The 20,655-nt window shown below is 45.2% G+C and overlaps 1 protein-coding gene across 3 annotated transcripts in view; it reads left to right on the forward strand.

The window, feature by feature from the left end:
- The window catches only part of RHPN2 (rhophilin Rho GTPase binding protein 2), a 2,376,893-nt gene that overhangs the window by 1,552,838 nt on the left and 803,400 nt on the right, over window positions 1–20,655 (forward strand). For all 3 annotated transcript variants that reach the window (XM_044081870.1, XM_044081871.1, XM_044081872.1), the window contains exon 8: window positions 2,379–2,566. In XM_044081870.1, coding sequence (XP_043937805.1) covers window positions 2,379–2,566 — 188 coding nt within the window. The remainder of the gene's footprint in view (window positions 1–2,378; window positions 2,567–20,655) is intronic.

The following is a 20,655-nucleotide window of genomic DNA, read 5'->3' on the forward strand; positions in this document are numbered from 1 at the left end:
GAAGTGTAAACCCATATGCAGAATACTGCAACTTGGAAGAGAAGGACATCTATGGTCATGGTAAGATTTTACACAACTTTTCTTTCAGTGGTGTTCAGGAATATCCTTTCTTGAGTCCACCCTGGAATTTAGGTAGCTGGGGACTTTGTCCCAACAGTTGAGGATAAAATGAAAATTGATGTCAGATAAAGAAGTTTTGTACTCACCATAACATTCCCTCTGTGTTGTCCATTTTCATTCTTCCTCAACTCCCCACCCACCATTCTCCATCTTGTGTAAACTTGTGGAAGAATTGAGTAGTTATAGGGCATGACTGCACTCTCATTCTTAGAAACTGTCATTCAAGCCCGAGATTCTGGGAACGTAGTATCCACAGTGTTCCTAGATCTCTCTAAAGCATTCAGTAATGTTTCCCATAAGCACCATCTAAGTCACCTCTCAAACCTAAGTCTCTCCCAAAACACTCTTTCCTGGTTCTCAAGCTGTCTGTCAGATAGATCTCAGACTGTGAAATGCAAAAAAGGCACCTCACCTTTCTTACCCACCCCTACCGGAGTACCACAGGGGTCCATCCTCGGACCAGTGCTGTTTAATATCTTTATCAATAACTTTCACTCTGCTATTTCTAATGCCAAAGTCATCCAATATGCAGATGACTCTACACTTTTCTGCTCTGCCTCTAACCTCCCTGAATTCCTATCTAAAACTCAGACTGCCTTCTCAACTACTGAGATCTGGATGCGCCAAAATCACCTTTCTCTCAATGCTAACAAATCTAAAATACTACTTTTCACACCCTCACAATCTTTTCCTTTTGATAAAAATTCCTTTCAAGTCCTTAGCCAAAGCAACTCTCCAATCGAAGTTGTTTCATTTGCCAAACTACTCAGTGTAACTGTAGACAGACACCTCAAGTTCGACATCCATATTCAGCAAAATATAAAGAAAACCCACCAAAAACTAGGTATGCTATACAGGAACAACCACTTCCTCTCTACTTCTACCAGGCATACTCTAGACTCCTCTTACCTCCTTCCCTCCCTTCTGTATGGTGCCCTGCTGCTAACTAACCTATTCTCTTCCATCACTTCCAAACTTGAAATCTGTTATAACAAAATTTCTAAATTTGCCACCAAAGCCAAACATTTCATTCATCACTGTTACCCTCCAATACCTCAATTGGTTAGAATTCACAAATTACCTTGACTTCCTCCAGCTCACTACAGCGCATAGACTAATATTTAATCCAACCAAATGCCCCGCTTTAACTAACATCCTTCCCCCATAGACCCCAAATAGAAATCGCAGATCTGAACACCAAAACTTAATTACTATCCACAACCCTACATACACCCCAAATAGAACTCTCAAATCTGAGCACCAAAACGTAATTACTATCCACAAACCTAAACATCCTGCTGGAAAACTTCTCCTCTCCTTCTCCTTAGTTAAGAAATGGAATTCTCTCTCCCTTCCACACTAAAGACAATGTCAAACACAAGCAACTTCAAAACTCAGTTTTACACCTACCTCTCCTCCAAATGGAAATGTAACTGCATTCTCCCTAGCTAAAATTCTTTAAAAAAGCCCCTGGGAGGGTATTCTCCTGAGTTCCTAAGCACCTTATAGCTGGCTATAACCTTCTGTAGTTAATTCCCATACGATCTCTCACACTCTGTAAATAGCTTTTGACTTTTGACTTTAACTGTGTGAATTTGTTAAAATATATTTGCACGATATTTTCCACTGTGGGCAATATTGCTCACGCTTTGTATTATTTGATATGTATTTGTACTTGTACTTTTATTTTTATTGGACTGCTATCTTTACTGTAATCTGTTTCATGGAGCTTTTCTCCCCAGGCCACCACTGAAAACAGGCTCTCTGGGCCCAGTGGACCTCCCCGGTAATCAAACTGGAAATAAATAAATGACTGTCTTTTATATTGAGCTCCAGATGTAGTCTTCCTTTGTGACTGCAAATATTTCTTTTCTACTAAAGTCAGCAAACAAGATCTGAGGTATTTGAGGTTGGTGCATTTTGGGTAGGGAAGAAGCTTGAGGTTTTGATTGCCACAAACTTTAGCAATGCCTGAGTCGGATCCAAACCCATCAGCTGAGGAAGAGTGAAAATGGACAACACAGGTGGAACATTATGGTGAGTCCATAACTTCTTTTTTCCACTATCACAGAAACAGCTCAAGAGTCTAAACCAGTTTAGTAAGTACAAAGTATATAAACAGGTGAATACAGCACTAGACACCAATGAACAAATTGAGCTAGTAAAAATATATTCACAACAGCTTTGTATGTTGCAGTGGTGGTAACCTAGAACATTTTGTAAATCATCTACTCAATGAAAATTCTTCTATGTCATAGGTGTACTGAGCCATTTGAAAGAAACATTTACCCACACTCCCAGTTATGACATGAGTCCAGCCATGCTCAGTGTTCTGGTGAAAATGATGATTGCTCAAGCTCAGGAAAGCGTCTATGAGAAAATTTGTTTACCTGGAATATGTAATGAATACTTTTCACTGTTGAAAATGGCACAGGAGTCTGCAAAGGTTTGGACAGCTTTACTTTTTTTAAAGATTTCCATTAATAATAAATGTTAAATGTGAATTGTAATGTTGTAACCATATAATAGGCTGACTAAATTATTATTTTATTGAGCAAGAGAAGGAAGTGGATGTAAACACAAATGGAAATAAATAGTGCCACTGTATCTTATTGCCTCCTAGGAATCTGAAATCATGGAAACGGCTGAAAGATCAAGCTTCTGTACTGCCTGTGTGGACAGAAGGGTCTTTTTAATACTGTGAAGTATTGATCTGACCTTGGAACCGAGCCTGCCATTTTCCAAGCTCACGTCAGCTTCAAACACTCGAGCTAAACTCTTACCCACAATCCCACTCTACCTGTTACCTCAGATTTCATTTGCCGCGTTGCCATTCGGTCATGTCAAGCTGCTTCTCTTGAGCTAAGTACAGTTATTTGTTGTTTAATAGTCATTTATATTACTTTTCTGTCAGAAATGTTTCTATTTCGTTGTCTCTTATCCTATCGCATCTAGCGACCATATTTCTTCAGGTTTTTCTTCTTTTTTCTCTACCTTTTTACCACGAGGTAGTCTCCCCTTACCATCGTTGGTAATCTTTCCCTTTTTCTCATACCTTCGGGTATTCTTTTGTACCATTGCTGGTACCTTTTTCTGCTATCATGTCAGATAAGAAAGGTAGTCCGGGGTTTAAACTGTGTTCTGATTGTGAACACAAACTACCTACTTCTGATGCACACTCTTTGTGCGTTTATTGTTTGGGGGCGTCCCACTTATCTGTTGACCCGTCCTGTGCTATCTGTGAAAACTTTTCAAATAGGACATTGTTGAAAAGGAAAAACAAGCTGTTGCTGAAGGGACTTCTTAAATCTCCCTTTTCAGAGGCTATTTCTGGGTCGGAGGTCTCAACCCCTCCTAGAGCCCATAAGAAAATCTTGGATGTTCCTACCAAGGCTAAATCTTTGCCTTCGTCCCCAGCTGTGGACTCCCACCAACCAAAACCTAAAAAGGCTAAAGTTTCGGCTCCGGAGCTCACTCAGTCAGCCCCAGTGCTTTTGGTGCTTAGACCTTCGGCACTGAGGACTTTGGCTCCATTAGTGATCTTGGCTCCGTCTTCTTCTGCAGCCTTCACTATATCGGCACCAAGGGGCTTCTCGGTTCAGACTATTGCCACTGTATCGGCACCGACCGTTCAGTCGGCACAGACCTTGACCACATCGGCTCCGACATCTTACTTGGAACCGATGCCTTTATCGATGACTCCAGTTTTGTCAGTTCCAGCTTCGGTACCGTCAACCACTTTGGCACTGATCCCTGTGTCGGTGCAGACCATGACTTCTGCACCGATGACTTTTTCGGTGCAGACACCCGTAGTCCAGTCTCTCTCGGCACTGTTGTTCTTGGTGCGGACTGGTGAGATAGGCACTGAGTTTGCCTCTTCTGTGGACAGACCTGTTTCTCCCTCAGTCTCCGTCAGGTCCACTAGAAGCCTTTCCGAATACGATGTGTTGCGTCTTGTGGATCAGGTGCTCCTGGCCAGAGGTATCCCACCCACCAGGAACTATCCTTCCTTGGGAGGTGATCACCCGTCTCCAAAGACCCCTTCTTATTCTCCTCCTTCATTGCCTTTGAAGTCCATGGATATAGCACAGTCTTCCCCTTCTGCGGCTCCCTTTATGGATCTCACTAAGGAAACGCAGTTGCCTTTGTGGCAGGAAAGTTTTGCTATGACCCAGGATGGTCAGTTGTGACATGCATAGTTTGCTGCTCCACAGCCATCCAGGGACTCCTGGTAGGCAGGCTGAGCCACTTATGGGAGGAGTGACCCCTGTCCTAGACATACACTCCTCTTCAGGTGGACCAGCCTTCCAACTGATGGAGAAGGCTTTCGCTGCTGCTGGCAATACTGGGCTGTCTATCCCTCGCCCTCCTCTGGTACACTGGTTTCACAAGTCGCACTGAGCGGACACTGGGTGCAAGGGCCTCAGGACATATTCCTACAGGAAACCCACTTTCTCCTGTCTTCCCCAGCTTCTCCTGCTGAGGAAGTCCACCGGAAAAGTTTGTGTAAGAGGAAGCACATAGACTCTACAGAGGAGTCCCTCACTGAAGACACAGATTTTGATGAGGAGGCAGGATCCCCTCAGTCACCCTCTGAGGTATCCTTTGGTGATATCCTCGAAATCCTGAAACAGAGAGGTGACTGGCAGTCCTCTAATCCGACCTCTGAGGAATCTGTGTTCTTGCAGGCCTTTTGCGTCTGGCCCCCTACCTCCTGGGTTACTCCACCTGCCGATGAACTTGTCCAGCTTATCGTGCAGCGTGCTTGGAAGGCTCCTGACACCATCAAAGCTATTCCCCAGAGGCCAGATAAGATTTTTCCCCTCCTGCTACAGATCCCCATTGATCAAAAGGTCTTCCTGTGGCTGCTTTGGTGGTGGCGGCCACAACAAAAAAAGATGTGGCAGAAGAAGAAAGCCAGACTGTCCATCTGCCTAACAAGAGTCCCGGGCCCTGGACAGGATAGGGAAACGCACCTTTGCATCAGTGACCTTTACTGTCAGGTCCCTGAATTATATGGCACACGTTACCAGGCTTCAACGGGATCTGATTTCTGAGCTCTCTGAAACCTTGGCTGGTGCTGTGTCTGATGAGGTCTGTGACAAAGTGGCCTCTCAGCTGGCCACCATTGAGTCAATATGTAACTCTTCTATGCGACTGATATCTCATGCATCAGAAGGAGCAGCTAGAGCAGCGGGTTCAGCTGCGGTCTTGAGACAACACACCTGGATGCTCTTGTGCAATTTCACGGAACCCTTTAAGGCTTCCTTTCTTAACGCTCCCATTGAGGCCTCCTCGTTGTTTGGACCCAAACTTAAAAGCACACTGGCCAGATGTGAACAGGACGGTAAGACCCTTTCTACCGTAGGTGTCCATTATTCTTCTCCTCATTGTGCTTTCTCCTGAAACCAAAAGAGTGGGAAGATATGGTTCAAGAAATCTCAGGGTCCTTTCCGTGACACACAGGCGGAGTTCTCCCCTAGAGGAGAGGGGGAAACTCACAGGGAAGACGCTCCTTTCGGAGCAGAAGGGGTCCGTTTAACCAGGGTTCCAGGGATTCTTTCCCTGGCCAATCCTACCAGCGCTCCTGAAGAGCGGCCTAACTCCTTTCCTCTGGAGGTAGTTGGGGGACGTTTCTCCTTGTACCCTTCTGCCTGGCTAACCATCACCACCGATTCTTTGGTACAAAGGATTATAACCAGAGGTTATCATATCCCCTTCGATCTTTTTCCTATCCCTTCAAAAAACCTTCCTGACATTCCACCCAGTCAAAGGGAAGAAGCAGCACTAGAGATAGAAAAGCTGCTAAGAAAGAGAGTCATCCAAATAGTCCCTCCAGACCAGATAGGATCCGAATTCTACTCAAGACTATTTTTGGTGCCAAAAAAAACCACGGACTGGAGACCAATTTTGGATCTCAGTGTACTGAACAAGTTTGTGAGAGTACAAAAATTCTGGATGATCACAATGCAGTCTATCCTCCCACTTTTGGAAAAAGATGATTGGATGTGCTCTATAGATCTTCAAGATGTGTACTACCACATAAAAGTGGACAGCCATCAAGAAGATCTCTATGCTTCCATGCGGGAGCCAGTCACTACCAGTTCAGAGTACTGCCCTTCGGACTCTCTACAGCCCCCAGAGTGTTCACAAAGTGCTTGGCAGTTATCACAGCTCACTTGCGACTTCAAGGACTCCAGGTGTTTCCATACCTAGACAACTGGCTCATTTCTGCTCCCACCAGACATCAACTGGAAGAAGCCCTGGCATACTCTCTCCTCATTCACAAAGGCTAGGCATAACTATAAACTGGCAAAAATGCAATCTCACCCCATTTCAGTCAACAGAATTCATGGGGGTTATCTTGGACACAAAGAACTGCAGAGTGGGTGTTCCAGAGCACAGAATTTTAAGGATAAAGCAACAACTGATTCCAATCCTTTCAAGGTAGAAATCCACGGCTCACTCGGTTCTGCAGCTGATGGGTTCCATGGCAGCCTCCATCACCATTGTCCCCCTGGCTAGGTTTCACATGAAGCTTCTACAGTGGCTACTGCTCACCCAATGGTATCCCTTTCAGCATCCTCTTTCAGCCATGATTCGAGTAACCCACAGGTGCAAACAGGATTTAAATTGATGGATGACACACAATCTGTCACAGTGGTCTCGCCCCTTCTCCCCCCAGCAACCCAAGGCCACAGTGACCACGGATGCCTCCCTGATGGGGTGGGGGTGGGGCTATATCAGGGACAGACAGTCCAAGGTGCTTGGTCCGAACTGGAGGCCCATCTGCATATAAATGTTCTAGAGCTGAGGGCGGTGCTTCTGGCGTTGCAAGCATTCCATCCCCTGCTGCCGTCTGGGACAGTTGCGATTCAGTCAGACAACATGGCGGTGGTCTGGTACATCAACAAGCAAGGTGGAACCAAATCTTACCCCCTTTGTCGAGAGGCCATGATGATATGGCGATGGGCGATGGCTACAACCGTTTTCTTCTAGCAACTCACATTCCTGGGAATTCCAACGTGATAGCAGACAGACTCAGCAGGTGCATTCTTCAACCTCACGAGTGGTCCCTGAATCCCTTGATAGCGGCAGAGATCTTCCACCGCTGGGGCCGTCCTTGCTGCAACCTCTTTGCATCCCCGATCAACTACAAATGCAGCAACTACTTCGCCCTGATTCCCCCTCCGGGACAGTCACCCAGGGACGCTCTAGTCCACGATTGGCCTTTGGGTCTTCTTTATGCATTTCCACCCTTTCCCCTCATTCCCCAGTTTCTGAAGAAAACCCATCGGTTGAAGAGCAAGGTAATCCTCATAGCACCATATTGGCCTCGACAGATTTGGTTTCCATTCCTTTGGCCTCACCTACTAGCTTGATAATGGATTCTCCATCCAACCCCGGAGTTGATCTCACATCCACAGAACCTGATTCATCCCAGCTTGAACAGCCTGAAGCTCACGGCTTGGCTACTCCATTTCCCTTGATTGCCAGGCATACCAGTACTTGACATTCTCATTTCATCTCATAAGTCTTCTCTAGAATTACTTATCTGAGCAAGTGGAAAAGATTTACCTGTTGGCTGAAAGATAAACAAGTAGATCCCTTCTCAGCACCAGTGTCGATAATACTAGACTATCTGGCCGACCTTTTCCAATCGGGTCTATCAGCCTCTACCATTAGAGTTAATTTGGCTGCAATTTCTAATTTTCATGAGGGTGTCCATGATTCCTCTCTTATGTCTCACAAATTGTGCAAGACCTTCATAAAAGGTGTGAATCATCTGAAGCCACCTTTTAGAGAACCTATTCAGCCATGGGATTTATCATTAGTTCAACAAGCTCTGACAATGCCACCTTTCGAACCAGCCTCTTCTTGCGACCTCAAGCATTTGTCATGGAAAACCTTGTTTTTGGTCACCATTACTTCTGTCAGACGTATTTCTGAGCTTCAAGCTTTATGTATCAAGAGTCCATACTTGATTTTTCATAGAGATAGAGTGTCTCTGAGAACTAATCCATCATTTTCTGCCAAAAGTGATCTCTGAGATGTCCATTAGTCAAACCATTGAATTGCCAGTTTTCTTTCCCAATCATTCAAACAGAGGAGAGTATTGCCTACTACCTTAGATATCCACAGGCAAATCCGTTTTTACTTAAACAGGACTAGGTCCTTTCTTAAATCTGACCAGTTATTTTTGGCCTTTTCTGGACCTAGATTAGGATCTGCTGTTGCTAAGGTCACATTAGCTAGATGGTTGAAGGACTGTGTGACTTTCATCAATACGCAACGCAATATCTTGTTGCCTACTACCATGAAAGCTCATTCAACAACGTCAGTGGCAACGTCTGCTGCCTTCCATGCCAGAGCTTCTTTACATGACATCTGTGCAGCTGCAACTTGGGCTACGCCTTATACCTTCATCAATCATTACAAATTGGATTTGGCCTCCAGAGGAAGAGCATCTTTCGGTTCTATGGTGCTCAGGAATGTCCTTCCATGAGATCCTCCCAGGAATAGAGGTAGCTGGGGACTGTCCCATGCGTAAGGAATTTACGAGGATTAACAATATCAGATAAAGAAGTTATGTCTTACCATAACATTCCATCTGTATTGTTGATCCTCGTTCAGTCATTATGACCCTCCCTCCTTCCCCCTCTTGTGGTTTCTAGTGGATCTCACCATCTGGCTTTCTTAGGTTATTTGACCAGAGGTAGCCTCTACCTTCTTTGACTTGCAAACTCAATCTGAGGTAAAAGGGAGAGGGGGATTGTGGGTAAGAGTTTAGCTCGAGAGTTTGAAGTTGACGCAAGCTTGGAAAATGGCCGGCTCAGTTCCGAGGTCGGAACCGATACCCATGCGTAATGACTGAACGAAGATCAACAATAGAGATGGAACGTTATGGTAAGACATAACTTCTTTTTCTTGCACTAACCGATGTCAGAAAAAGTTAATAATTGCTTCACCTGTGGAAAGCAAATACCACACCGGGACTTCCATTCTTACCGCGTCACTTGTCTAGGCCCAGACCACGACATCCCTTGTCACTTCTGTGCTTTGTTTAACACCAGAACTATTCATCGTCAGGCCCTTATTGTAGCCAGATATTTCCGTTTACAATCCTCAAATTCTGATATGGCTTCATTAAGTCATTTGACAGCAGATCTTCTGAAAAAACGTAAAGATAAAGACAGAGACAGACCGCACAGGACCAAACCTTCTGACGATTCCGTTAAGCTGGTCATTAGTCCTCCGGAACTCAGTGAGGGCCCTGATGCCTGCTTCAGTTAATTTGCAGGTCGCTACCGAGACCCTTTCAGAGTCCGGTATGCCACAGAACTCTTCTTCATCTAAGGATCCTGCGGTCATCTCTACCTTGGATGGGTCTGGAGCCGCTGTGCAGGCACCAGCTTCCGAGGAAGTCCTTCACGACATTGAATCCTGACATAAACCGACGCCTTCTTTCACGGCTACCGTTCTTTCGAAAACAACTAAGTTCCTTGGGCCCAGGGGTCGAACCACTCCCAAGAAACCAACAACCCATTCTCTGGCGCCTGCTCCCTTGCCTCAGTCTCAAATGCTTAAAATGGCAGAAGACCTTATCATGCTGATTAGGGAAAGCCAAGCCACTTCCGCTAAAAGGAAAAGAGATCTGTCTCCAATAGTTTTGTGTGAACAAAAGTCAGAGGAATCTGATGCATCTGACTATGAAGATATGCAGCCCCTCCCCACATATGAGGATTCTGATGCAGAGGAATCCATTCTTTCAGCCTCTACCCTAGAGGATTTTTCCTTTGGGGAAATCCTGCATACCGTAAGGGAGCATTTCCATTGGGAGAGTCAAGACTACCCACAGTCTATAAAGAGAGCCAGAGAGTTCCTGGACCTTCCACAACACAGGCCCTTAGCCATCCCCCCAGTCCTAGATGTGGTGGGTGATGTCTTTCTTGAATCCAACTTGACTCCAGACGCCCTCCCTCCTGCTCCCAGAAAACCATACAGGTACTACAGAGTCCCTGACTAACACAAATATCTTTTTAAATATCCAACAGCTGACCCTGAGGTCATTACTCAAGGTCCTAAAGGGATTAAAGCAACCTCAGCTAAGAACCCCACCCCCTCAGACAGGGATTCCCGAGCACTGGACAGATGGGGTAAAAGGGTATACACTTCAGCTACTCTTGCTATCAGGGCACTACATTTTCAGTTCCATATACTTAAGTATCAGCAAATTATGTTGGAACTCCTTAAAAAAAAAACGTTCTCCCTTCCTGCATGGGCAGAATCTAAAGATTTACAGGACATAATGCATTCTGCTGGTCAAGTAACTAAACACACTTTGCACTGTGGTTTTGACGCCCTAGAAGCTTCTTGCAGTGCAGCAGTCACCGGATCTGTCATTAGAAGACATGCATGGCTTAAGGAACAACCCCTGCCAGACCATGTCAAATCAAAATTGTTGGATACACCCTTGCACAAAGATAACTTATTTGGCACTAAAGCAGAAGAGGTCTTAAAAAAGATGGAAGAAAAAGCAAAATCTATGCAGACTGTTAACAATTTCTTACAGGTCCAGCAGGCATTTTCCCTCCAAGCACTGGTCCTTTTCTGCTTCAAGTAGACAGGGCCAGCCTAGGCCCCGTGGAAATAGACCCCCCCAGACAGCAGCCCCGGGGGTTGCAGAGATCTAAGAAGTTGACTATCTCCACTTCAAAACCAGGGAGTTCTAAGCCACCCCCTTATGGTAAGAACTCACAGTGACTTGCCCCTTCCCAAACTTGCCTGTGCCCACCTTCACATACCCCTAGGAGGAAAACTCTCCTTTCACTCAAGCATCTGGGCCCCACTATTACCAAGGACCAATGCGTTCTGAACATTGTGTCTCAGGGGTACAAATTCTCCTTCCACACTCTTCCAACCCCAAAAGGGTTCCCAGATCTGCCACCAAATCAGTGGGCAGAGGCTCAAAAGCAAATACATTCCCTGCTCTCCTTGGGGGCAGTAGAGCACGTTCCTACAGAGCAGATAGGCCAAGGCTTCTACTCCAGACTTTTTCTGGTGCCCAGAAAAGAGGGCACCTGGTGCCCCATCCTCGATCTGTCCATTCTAAACACCTTTCTGGTGATCCCAAAATTCAGAATGCTCACCCTCCAGTAGCTGCTACCCATGCTCTCCAAGGACGCCTGGCTAGCCACCCTGGACCGAAAAGAGGCATACCTCCACATTCCTAATAGGGAGTCCTGCAGAAAATATGTCCACTTCAGAGCAGGATCTCAACACTTTCAGATGTTCTTCGTGTTTCACTGTTGCAGTCATCACATTTGGGTTATCTGCTTGCAGTAGCCCTCAGTCAGCCTGATTATCAGAGTCTTGGGTCCTGTGTCGGTTGTTGTCTCATGTTCCGTGATGTCAGGTAGTCAGGGGTATAAGGCATGCAGCGAACGCCATTGCATCAGTCTTTCTTGCCGTGCGGTGCCCGAAGCAGAAGCAGTTTGCAAGTGTCAGTCGGTCGACTCCTGAAATTTTCGTTTTAGAGTTTCAGAACCGAAGTCTTCAACTTAAGCAATTTACCCCGTTGGGGAAACTTTTTCTTGCTCTAAACTGATGTCAGTAAAAGTCAATAATTGTATTTCTTGTGGAAAGCAAATACCGCATAAAGATTTTCATTCATACAGTATTCCTTGCCTAGGCCCTGACCACGACGTACCTCTCTGTCGGTTTTGTGCCTTATTTAAACCACAAATTATTCTTCGTCGTTACATTTTTACTTCTAAATATTTTGGTACTCAGTTTAATTATCCAGATATGTCTTCGGTAAGCCATCCGACTTCCAACATTCCGAAAAAATGCAAAGATAAAGACAGGCCGCCTAGGCCCAAAGCTGCCAACGATGCTTCTCCTAAGCTAGTCACCAGTTCGCCGGTACTCAGTGAGGTGCTTTTGCAGCCCCTGGTACCCGCTACTTGAGATTCGCAGGCCTCTACTGAGACCCATTTGAAGTCCAGTATGCCACGAGATGCTTCAACTGTGGAACCTGCGGATGTCTCTACCTTGGATGGGTTTGGAGCTGCTGTGCAGGCACCAGCTTCTGAGGGTGTATTCAGGCCTACTGACTTGCATATTAAACCAACACCATCTTCTTCTTCTTCTAGGCCTAAAACTCAAACCATGCCCAGGAAACCGACGCTCAGACCGCATGTTCAGGCCTCTATGCCTAAAAAACAAATGATAAGAATGGCTGAAAACTTTATTTCTTTAATCAGGGAAAGTCAACCTTACTCCTCTAAGAGACCTAGGACTGAATTTGCTTATGATACTTCTGACCAAGATTCTGAAATTTCTGTCGCTTCTGATGACCAGGATTTACCCTTATCTACCTGTGAGGATTCTGATGCAGATGACTCTGTTCTCTCTGCTTTTCCCGCAGAGGATTTTTCTTTTAGTGAAACCTTGCATACTTTTAGGGAGCATTTTCAATGGGAAAGCCAGGATTACTCTGATTCTAAAAAGAGGCTTAGAGGTTTCTTACTCCTGCCCCAACACAGGTCTTTAGCTATCCCTCCTGTGCTGGACATTGTTGACGATGCCTTTTCAGAATCTAGCTTGGCCCCTAACTCTTTACCTTCTGCTCCCAGAAAACCTGATAGATATTACAGGGTTCCTAATTCTCACAAATTCCTTTTTAAAAATCTTACTGCGGATCCTGAGATCATTTCACAGGGACCCAAGGGCATTAAGGCTACTACTGCCAAAAATCCTACCCCCTCTGATAGAGATTCCAGGGCCCTGGATAGATGGGGTAAGAAGGTATACACCTCTGCAACCTTGGCCATCAGGGCCTTAAATTGCCAGTTTCTTATATTAAAAGTATCAGCAGCATATTATTGGATTGCTTAAACAGAAAATTATGTTGATTCCTGATTGTGCTGAAAGTAAGGATTTACAGGATTTAATGCATTCTGCTGAACAGGTTGGAAAACATACTTTGCAATGTGGTTTTGATTCACTAGAGGCATCTTGCAGGGCTGCTGTCACCGGTCTGTACTTAGAAGGCATGCTTGGCTTAAGGAGCAATCTTTGCCAGATCATGTTAAAACTAAATTGCTGGATGCTCCCTTAAATCAGGACCGCCTGTTTGGTGACAAAGCAGAAGAAGTTCTTAAAAAGATTGAGAAAAAAGCTAAATCTATGCAGACTGTTAAAGATTGTTTACAAGTGCAGCCTCCTAGATTTAGTAGGCATTGGCCCTCAAAAAATTGGTCCTTTCCTTCCTCTTCCAGGTCTTCTCAGTTCAAACCCAGAACCAGCAGAATACCAAGGCTTCAGTCCCAGGGTATGCACAGGACTAAGCAGTGGGGGACTCCCACTTCCAAATCAGGGAGTAGTAAGACTCCCCCGTATGGTAAGCTGTCTCAATGACTTTAAAACTTCCAAGCACTTCTCAACTGACTGCCCCTTTAGGGGGAAAGATTGCTCTGTAAGCAAAAAACTGGGAACTCATTACCCAGGACAAATGGGTTTTAAACATAGTTTCCCAAGGATACAGATTTCACTTCCACACGTTACCAACCCCAAACGGTTGGCCAGATCTACCCCCAAATCAGTGGGCAGAGGCTCAAAAGAAAGTACTCTCTCTTAAGATTAAAGGCTATTCAGACTGTGCCAGAAGAGGAAAAGGGGCAAGGTTTCTACTCAAGACTTTTCCTGGTACCCAGAAAAAGACAACTCATGGCATTCTATCCTGGACCTGTCTATCCTAAACACCTTTTTGGTGATTCCAAAATTCAAGTTGCTAACTCTTCACCAGTTGCTTCCCATGATAGGCAAAGATGCGTGGTTGGCAACACTGGATTTAAAGGAAGCCTACCTGCACATCCCAATCAGGGAATCTTGCAGAAAATACCTACGCTTCAAAGCAGGCTGCATGCACTATCAGATGTTCATCGTGTTACCCTGCTGCAGTCATCACACTTGGGTTATCCTGCCATCAGGCAGTCCCGCAGTCGGCCTGAGTTCCAAAGTCTTGGTCCGGCGTCGGTTGCTGTCGCTTCTTCCCTGACGTCAGTGCGCCAGGGGTATATAAGAGGCATCCAACGCCATTTTCTTCAGTCTTTCTTGCCGCGCGGTGCCCGAAGCAGTTGGCAAGTGCCAGTCGACCGACACCTGAGATTTTTGAATCGAATTTCAGTCCGAAGTCTTCAATAAAGCTAAGTACCCCATTGGGGAACCTTTTCTTGCTTCAGTCCGATGTCAGAAAAAGTTAACAATTGCATTTCTTGTGGGAAGCAAATACCTCATAAGGACTTCCATTCTTATTGTATTCCTTGCCTAAGCCCAGACCACGACGTCACAGGTTGTCGGTTTTGTGCTAGGTTTAATAAACAAACTATCAAACGCCGTTTTGACTTCACACGCCAGTACTTTGGTAGGAAATTTAATTATATCATGCCATCGGAGCAACCGACGACTGGCATGCATAAAAAACGCAAGGATAAGACAGGCAGCCTAGGAACAAGCCAGACTCCGAGGCCTCTGCTGGGCCTGTCGCCGGTTCTCCGGTTTTCAGTGAGGCGCCTACGCAGCCCATGATGACCGCAGAATTGAAACCCCAGACAGCTGCGGATTCTCAAGAGGAGTGTACTAGGCCATCGCAGCCATCTTCATTAGGCCCTTCCGACACTGGAGCAGAAGGAGATCCTGGTGCAGTAGAAACACCTCCGGTTGCAGAAGGTGTCTTCAGACCGACTACACTCACCATTAAATCTTATGCTAAGCTTAAAACTCCATTAAAACCAAAAAAGACTGTACATCAGTCTACACTTCAAGGCCCCATGCCTAAGAAACAGATGCTTAAGATGGCTGTAGATTTGATTACCTTAATCAGGGGTCCCCATCCCCCTCCAGATAAAAGACCAAGACAAGAGGAGGATTATGCTTCCTCTGACCAGGTTTCAATTTCCTCAGATTCTTCTGAGGAACAGGATTACACTTTTCCCCCTTATGAAGACTCTGATGCTGAAGACTCTATTCCCTCAGCATCTCTCCCTGAAGACTACTCCTTTGGGGAAACTTTACATACCATGAGGGAACATTTCCACTGGGAAGGCCAGGACTACTCTGATTTTAAGAAAAGGCTCCGAGAGTTCCTTTTACTACCCCAGCACAGACCACTTGCTATCCCTCCAGTTTTAGACATTGTGGATGATGTTTACTTGGAGTCTAGTCTAAATCCCGACTCTCGACCTCCTGCTCCAGCCAAACCAGACAGGTACTACAGAGTACCTGACTCACACAAATTCCTTTATAAAAGCCCTCTGGCTGACCCAGAAACAATTTCCCAGCATCCCAAAGGGGCTAAAGCTTCTATGGCTAAAAATCATGTGCCCTCTGAAAGGGATTCCAGAGCCCTAGATAGATGGAGAAAGAAGATATACACCTCAGCTACTCTGGCTATGAGAGCATTAAATTGTCACTTTCACATGCTGAAATATCAGCAATTCCTAATGTCTCAATTAAAACAAAAAATGAGCACACATTCTGAACAGTCTGAATTCAAGGAAATGCAGGATCTGTTGCATGCAGCTGAACAGGTGGGCAAACATACTTTACAATGTGGATTTGATTCATTGGAAGCTTCCTGTAGAGCAGCTGTCACTGGGTCTGTCATAAGTAGACATGCTTGGTTAAAAGAACAAACCCTACCTGATCATGTTAAAACAAAATTATTGGATGCACCTTTACAGCAGGATGTATTATTTGGTGTCAAAGCAGAAGAGGTTTTAAAGAAAATGGAGGATAAGGCAAAGTCTATGCAGACAGTCAAGGATTTTTTACAGGTACAACCCCCTCGTTTCAGCAGAAATTGGCCAACAAAAAACTGGTCCTTTTCAGCTTCTGACAGATCACAGAGGGGCAAATACAGATGCCCAAGTGGTAGAGGTCTATCACAAGGCCCTTACAAACCTCGCCAATGGGGTACTGCTACCCAGAAAGGAGGAGAAGACAGGCCCCAAGCTAGCAGAAGACAAACACAATGACTCAATCCTCAAACTAACAAGCAAATCTCTCTTGGCAGCTCCCTTGGGAGGAAAATTAGCACTTTTTGCAGACAACTGGTACATCATCACAAAAGACAAGTGGGTCCTAAACATTGTCTCACAAGGATACAGATTCCACTTTCATACCTTGCCAAGGATAAAAGGAATTCCAAACCTGCCACCAAATCAATGGGCAGAGGCACAAAAACAAATTACAGCTCTCATGGACATGAGAGCCATTCAACAGGTACCTACACAGGAGCAAGGACAAGGATTTTACTCAAGACTCTTTCTAGTCCCAAGAAAAGACAAAGCATGGAGACCCATTCTGGATCTTTCAATTCTGAATACCTATTTACAAGTACCAAAATTCAAGATGCTAACACTACAGCAGCTTCTTCCCATGCTAGGCAAGAATGCTTGGCTAGTAACGTTGGACCTCAAGGAGGCATACCTGCATGTCCCTATCAGACAAAATTGCAGAAGATACCTCCGCTTCATTGCAGGTTCAACCCATTATCAATTCTCTGCACTGCCCTTTGGCTTATCTACTGCGCCCAGGGTCTTCACAAAATGCCTGGCACTAGTAATTGCATACTGCAGACAAAGAGAAATTCAAATATACCCATACCTGGACGACTGCCTTATTCAAGCAGAAAGCAAGGACATTCTTTTAAAGCATCTGACATTTGTCAAACACCTTCTAAGTTGCCTAGGGTACACAGTAAACGGAAAGAAATCAAAACTAGTGCCCTGATAAAACATAATATTCCTGGGTGCCAGCTTGAATACAATGGCCCAGATGGCTTATCTCACGCCAGACAAGCAACAACAGCTCACTCAATACTTCAAAATAATGGCAACAAAGACCCAACTCCCTGCAAGAAAAATTCTGCAGGCCTTAATTCTGCAGGCCTTGGGATTCATGGCATCTTGCATGCTACTAATACCATTTGCAAAACTGCATATGAGGAAATTACAATGGTACCTGAAAAGCGTATGGACTCAGCACAGCAACAGCTTGGAAACAATGATACCACTCATTCCCTGCCTTCAACAGGAGTTTCTATGGTGGGCTCAGGCATGTCACCTCAACAAGGGTCAGCCTTTCACCTTACCCACAGCCAGGCAGACTTTGACAACAGATGCATCGGACTATGCCTGGGGAGCACACATGGCAGGACAGTGCATTCAGGGCAAATGGACTACAGATCAAAGGCATCTGCATATCAATCAAAAAGAAATGCTAGCAGTACAGAATGCCCTAACAGTTTTCAAGGACCTCTTACAACCAGGACAACTAATAATAAAGTTGGACAACACCACAGTAATGTGGTACATAAACAAGCAAGGGGGCACACATTCCTACCTTCTATGCAGGCAAGCAATGACCTTGTGGAACACAACATTGTCTTACCAGGTTCAATTACAAGCACAATTCCTGCCAGGAAAGAAAAACACATTGGCAGATGACCTAAGCAGAAACATCATGGATCCCCACGAGTGGAAACTAGATCCACAAGTATTTGCAATGATAATTCAAAGTTGGGGACGCCCAGACATAGATCTGTTTGCCAACCCCCAAAACTACCAACTTCAAAAATTTTGCACAAGGACATTCCATCCACAAGCTTGGAAAGTGGGCGCCCTCTCATTCAGTTTGAAAACATTAACAGTGTATGCCTTTCCTCCACTCCCTCTTCTAGCAAAGGTACTGCTGAAAGTCAGATTAGAGAGGCCACAAATGATACTCATTGCACCAGACTGGCCACGCCAGCACTGGTATCCAGTTCTAAGGAACATGGCCCATGGCCCACCATGGATTTTACCATAAATTCCTCACCTGCTCACCCAGCGAGACAATCAAATTCTACACAGCCAGCTCAAGACTTTAAACCTGGCTGCATGGCAAATTACCTAAACAACCAGCCTACACCTCTATCCAAAGCTGTTATGGATGTCATTCTGGAGGCCAGAAGACCCAGCACCAGGAAAACCTATTCAGACAAATGGAAAAGATTTTGCGCCTGGAACCAGGCTAAAGGCCAGAATCCCCTTGATCCAAACATTCCTCAGATTCTACAATATTTAACTGAGATGTTGCACAAAGGACTTTCCTTTTCATCTATTAAGATCCACGCCTCAGCAATTTCAGCTCATTACAACACGGATCCTCCTTTATTTTCACATCCACTCCTTAGACAGTACCTCAGAGGGGCTAAGAACATAAGACCGCCCAGGAGAGCACCAACACCTACTTGGGATCTTAACTTTGTTCTGGAAAAGCTTACACTGCCGCCCTTTGAACCAGCTTTTTCAGCTGATTTAAAATTTCTTTCATGGAAAACTACCCTGTTACTAGCAATAACTTCAGCTAGAAGAGTCTCAGAGCTACAGGCACTAATGGCGATGGAGCCTTTCCTCATTTTTCATCAGGACAGAGTCTCTCTATGAACTAACCCTTCCTTTATGCCAAAGGTGGTATCCAGTGTGGTCCTAAACCAAGCCATTCATTTGCCCACCTTTTTCCCAAATCCCCAGAACAAAGGAGAAAGACTCCTGCACTCTTTGGACATTCACAGGCAATTATGTTACTACTTGGATAAAACTAAGGCTTTCAGAAAATCTGACCAGCTCTTTGTAGCCTATGCTGCAGGATCACAAGGAAAAGCTATCTCAAAACAGACCATTTCAAAATGGATAGGACATTGCATACGTTTCTGCTACACGCATCATGGGAAGCCGGTACCTGCAAACATTAGGCCCCACTCCACCAGGGCTACAGCTACATCTGCAGCCTTTCTCAGGGGGTGCCAGCCAAGGATATTCTGGAAGCTGCAACTTGGAGTTCAGTGCACACCTTCACCAAACACTCTCACTTACCTCTATATTCTAAGACTAGAGCCGGTTTTGCCACTGCAGTTTTGCAGGGCCTACTAGCTTCTTCTAACCCTGTTTAACTCCACCACCCATCCTTAGCTTTGGGATTCAACCCAAGTGTGATGACTGCAGCAGGGTAACATGATGAACATAGTACAGTTTTGTACCTACCATAAATGTAGATGTTTGAGTGTTCACCCTGCTGCAGTCCAGGTTACCCTCCCTCCATCCCCTATGAACTAGCTGGACTCTATCCTATACAACTTCTGTGGTGTATTTGCTTGTGCCTGAAGGTATTGTTTTATTTTTATATGTACTTTTTAATATATGTATATTGCCTACCTATTGAGGGCACCTGACATCTGGGGCAAGAAAAACTGAAGAAAATGGCGTTGGATGCCTCTTATATACCCCTGGCGCACTGACGTCAGGGAAGAAGCGACAGCAACTGACGCCGGACCATGACTTTGGAACTCAGGCCAACTGCGGGACCGCCTGACAGCAGGATAACCCAAGTGTGATGACTGCAGTAGGGTGAACACTCGAACATCTACATTTATGGTAGGTAGAAAACTATACTTTCTCTGCACTGCTGTTTGGCTTATCTACTGTGCCCAGGGTATTCCCAAAGTGCCTAGCTCCAGTCATTGCATTTTGCAGGCAAAGAAATATTCAAATATACCCATACTTGGACGATTGTCTAATTCAGGCAGAAAGCCAGGACATACTTCTGAATCATCTGGCATTTGTACAGAAGGTGTTAACTTGTCTGGGGTACACCATAAACGAAAATAAATCACATCTGGTACCCTGTCAACAAATTATATTCCTGGGAGCAATCTTGAACACAACTTCCCAGATGGCTTTCCTCACGCCAGAGAAACAAATTCATTTGACAACTTACTTCAAACTAGTGGCCACAAAAACTCTGCTATCTGCAAGGTAAATACTGCAAGCCTGGGGGTTCATGGCCTCATGCATTCTACTAATTCCATATGCAAGACTGCATATGAGGAAACTACAATGGTATCTAAAAAGCCTATGGTGTCAACATTCTCAGGATCTAGAAGCAACGATTCCTATCATACCTTGCCTACGGTTAGAATTTCTTTGGTGGGCAGAGGCCTGCCACCAAAACAAGGGACTACCATTCACTCTACCCCCTGCCGCCCAAACCCTAACAACAGACGCATCAGACTATGCATGGGGGGCTCACCTGACAGGGAAGTGCATTCAGGACAAATGGAACCCAAGTCAAATGCACCTGCATATCAATCAAAAAGAAATGTTAGCTGTACAGAATGCTCTGACAGCCTTCAAGGACCACATTCTTCCAGGACAATTAATGGTAAAGACGGACAACACCACTATTATGTGGTACATAAACAAGCAGAGGGGATACCCATTCTTACCCACTCTGCAGAACACAGCCTTGAGCTACCAAGTGCATCTACAGGCTCAATTCCTGCCAGGAAAACTAAATACACTGGCAGATGAACTAAGCAGAAATCTCATGGACCTACACGAGTGGAAACTGGAACCAAAGATTTTCAACATGTTGATCAACAAATGGGGGTTCCCAGGTATAGACCTGTTTGCCTCCCCCCAGAACTAC

This window comes from Protopterus annectens, chromosome 8.part1 (genome assembly GCF_019279795.1).
Source record: "Protopterus annectens isolate FY-2018-M chromosome 8.part1, PAN1.0, whole genome shotgun sequence".
Lineage (NCBI taxonomy): Eukaryota > Metazoa > Chordata > Ceratodontiformes > Protopteridae > Protopterus > Protopterus annectens.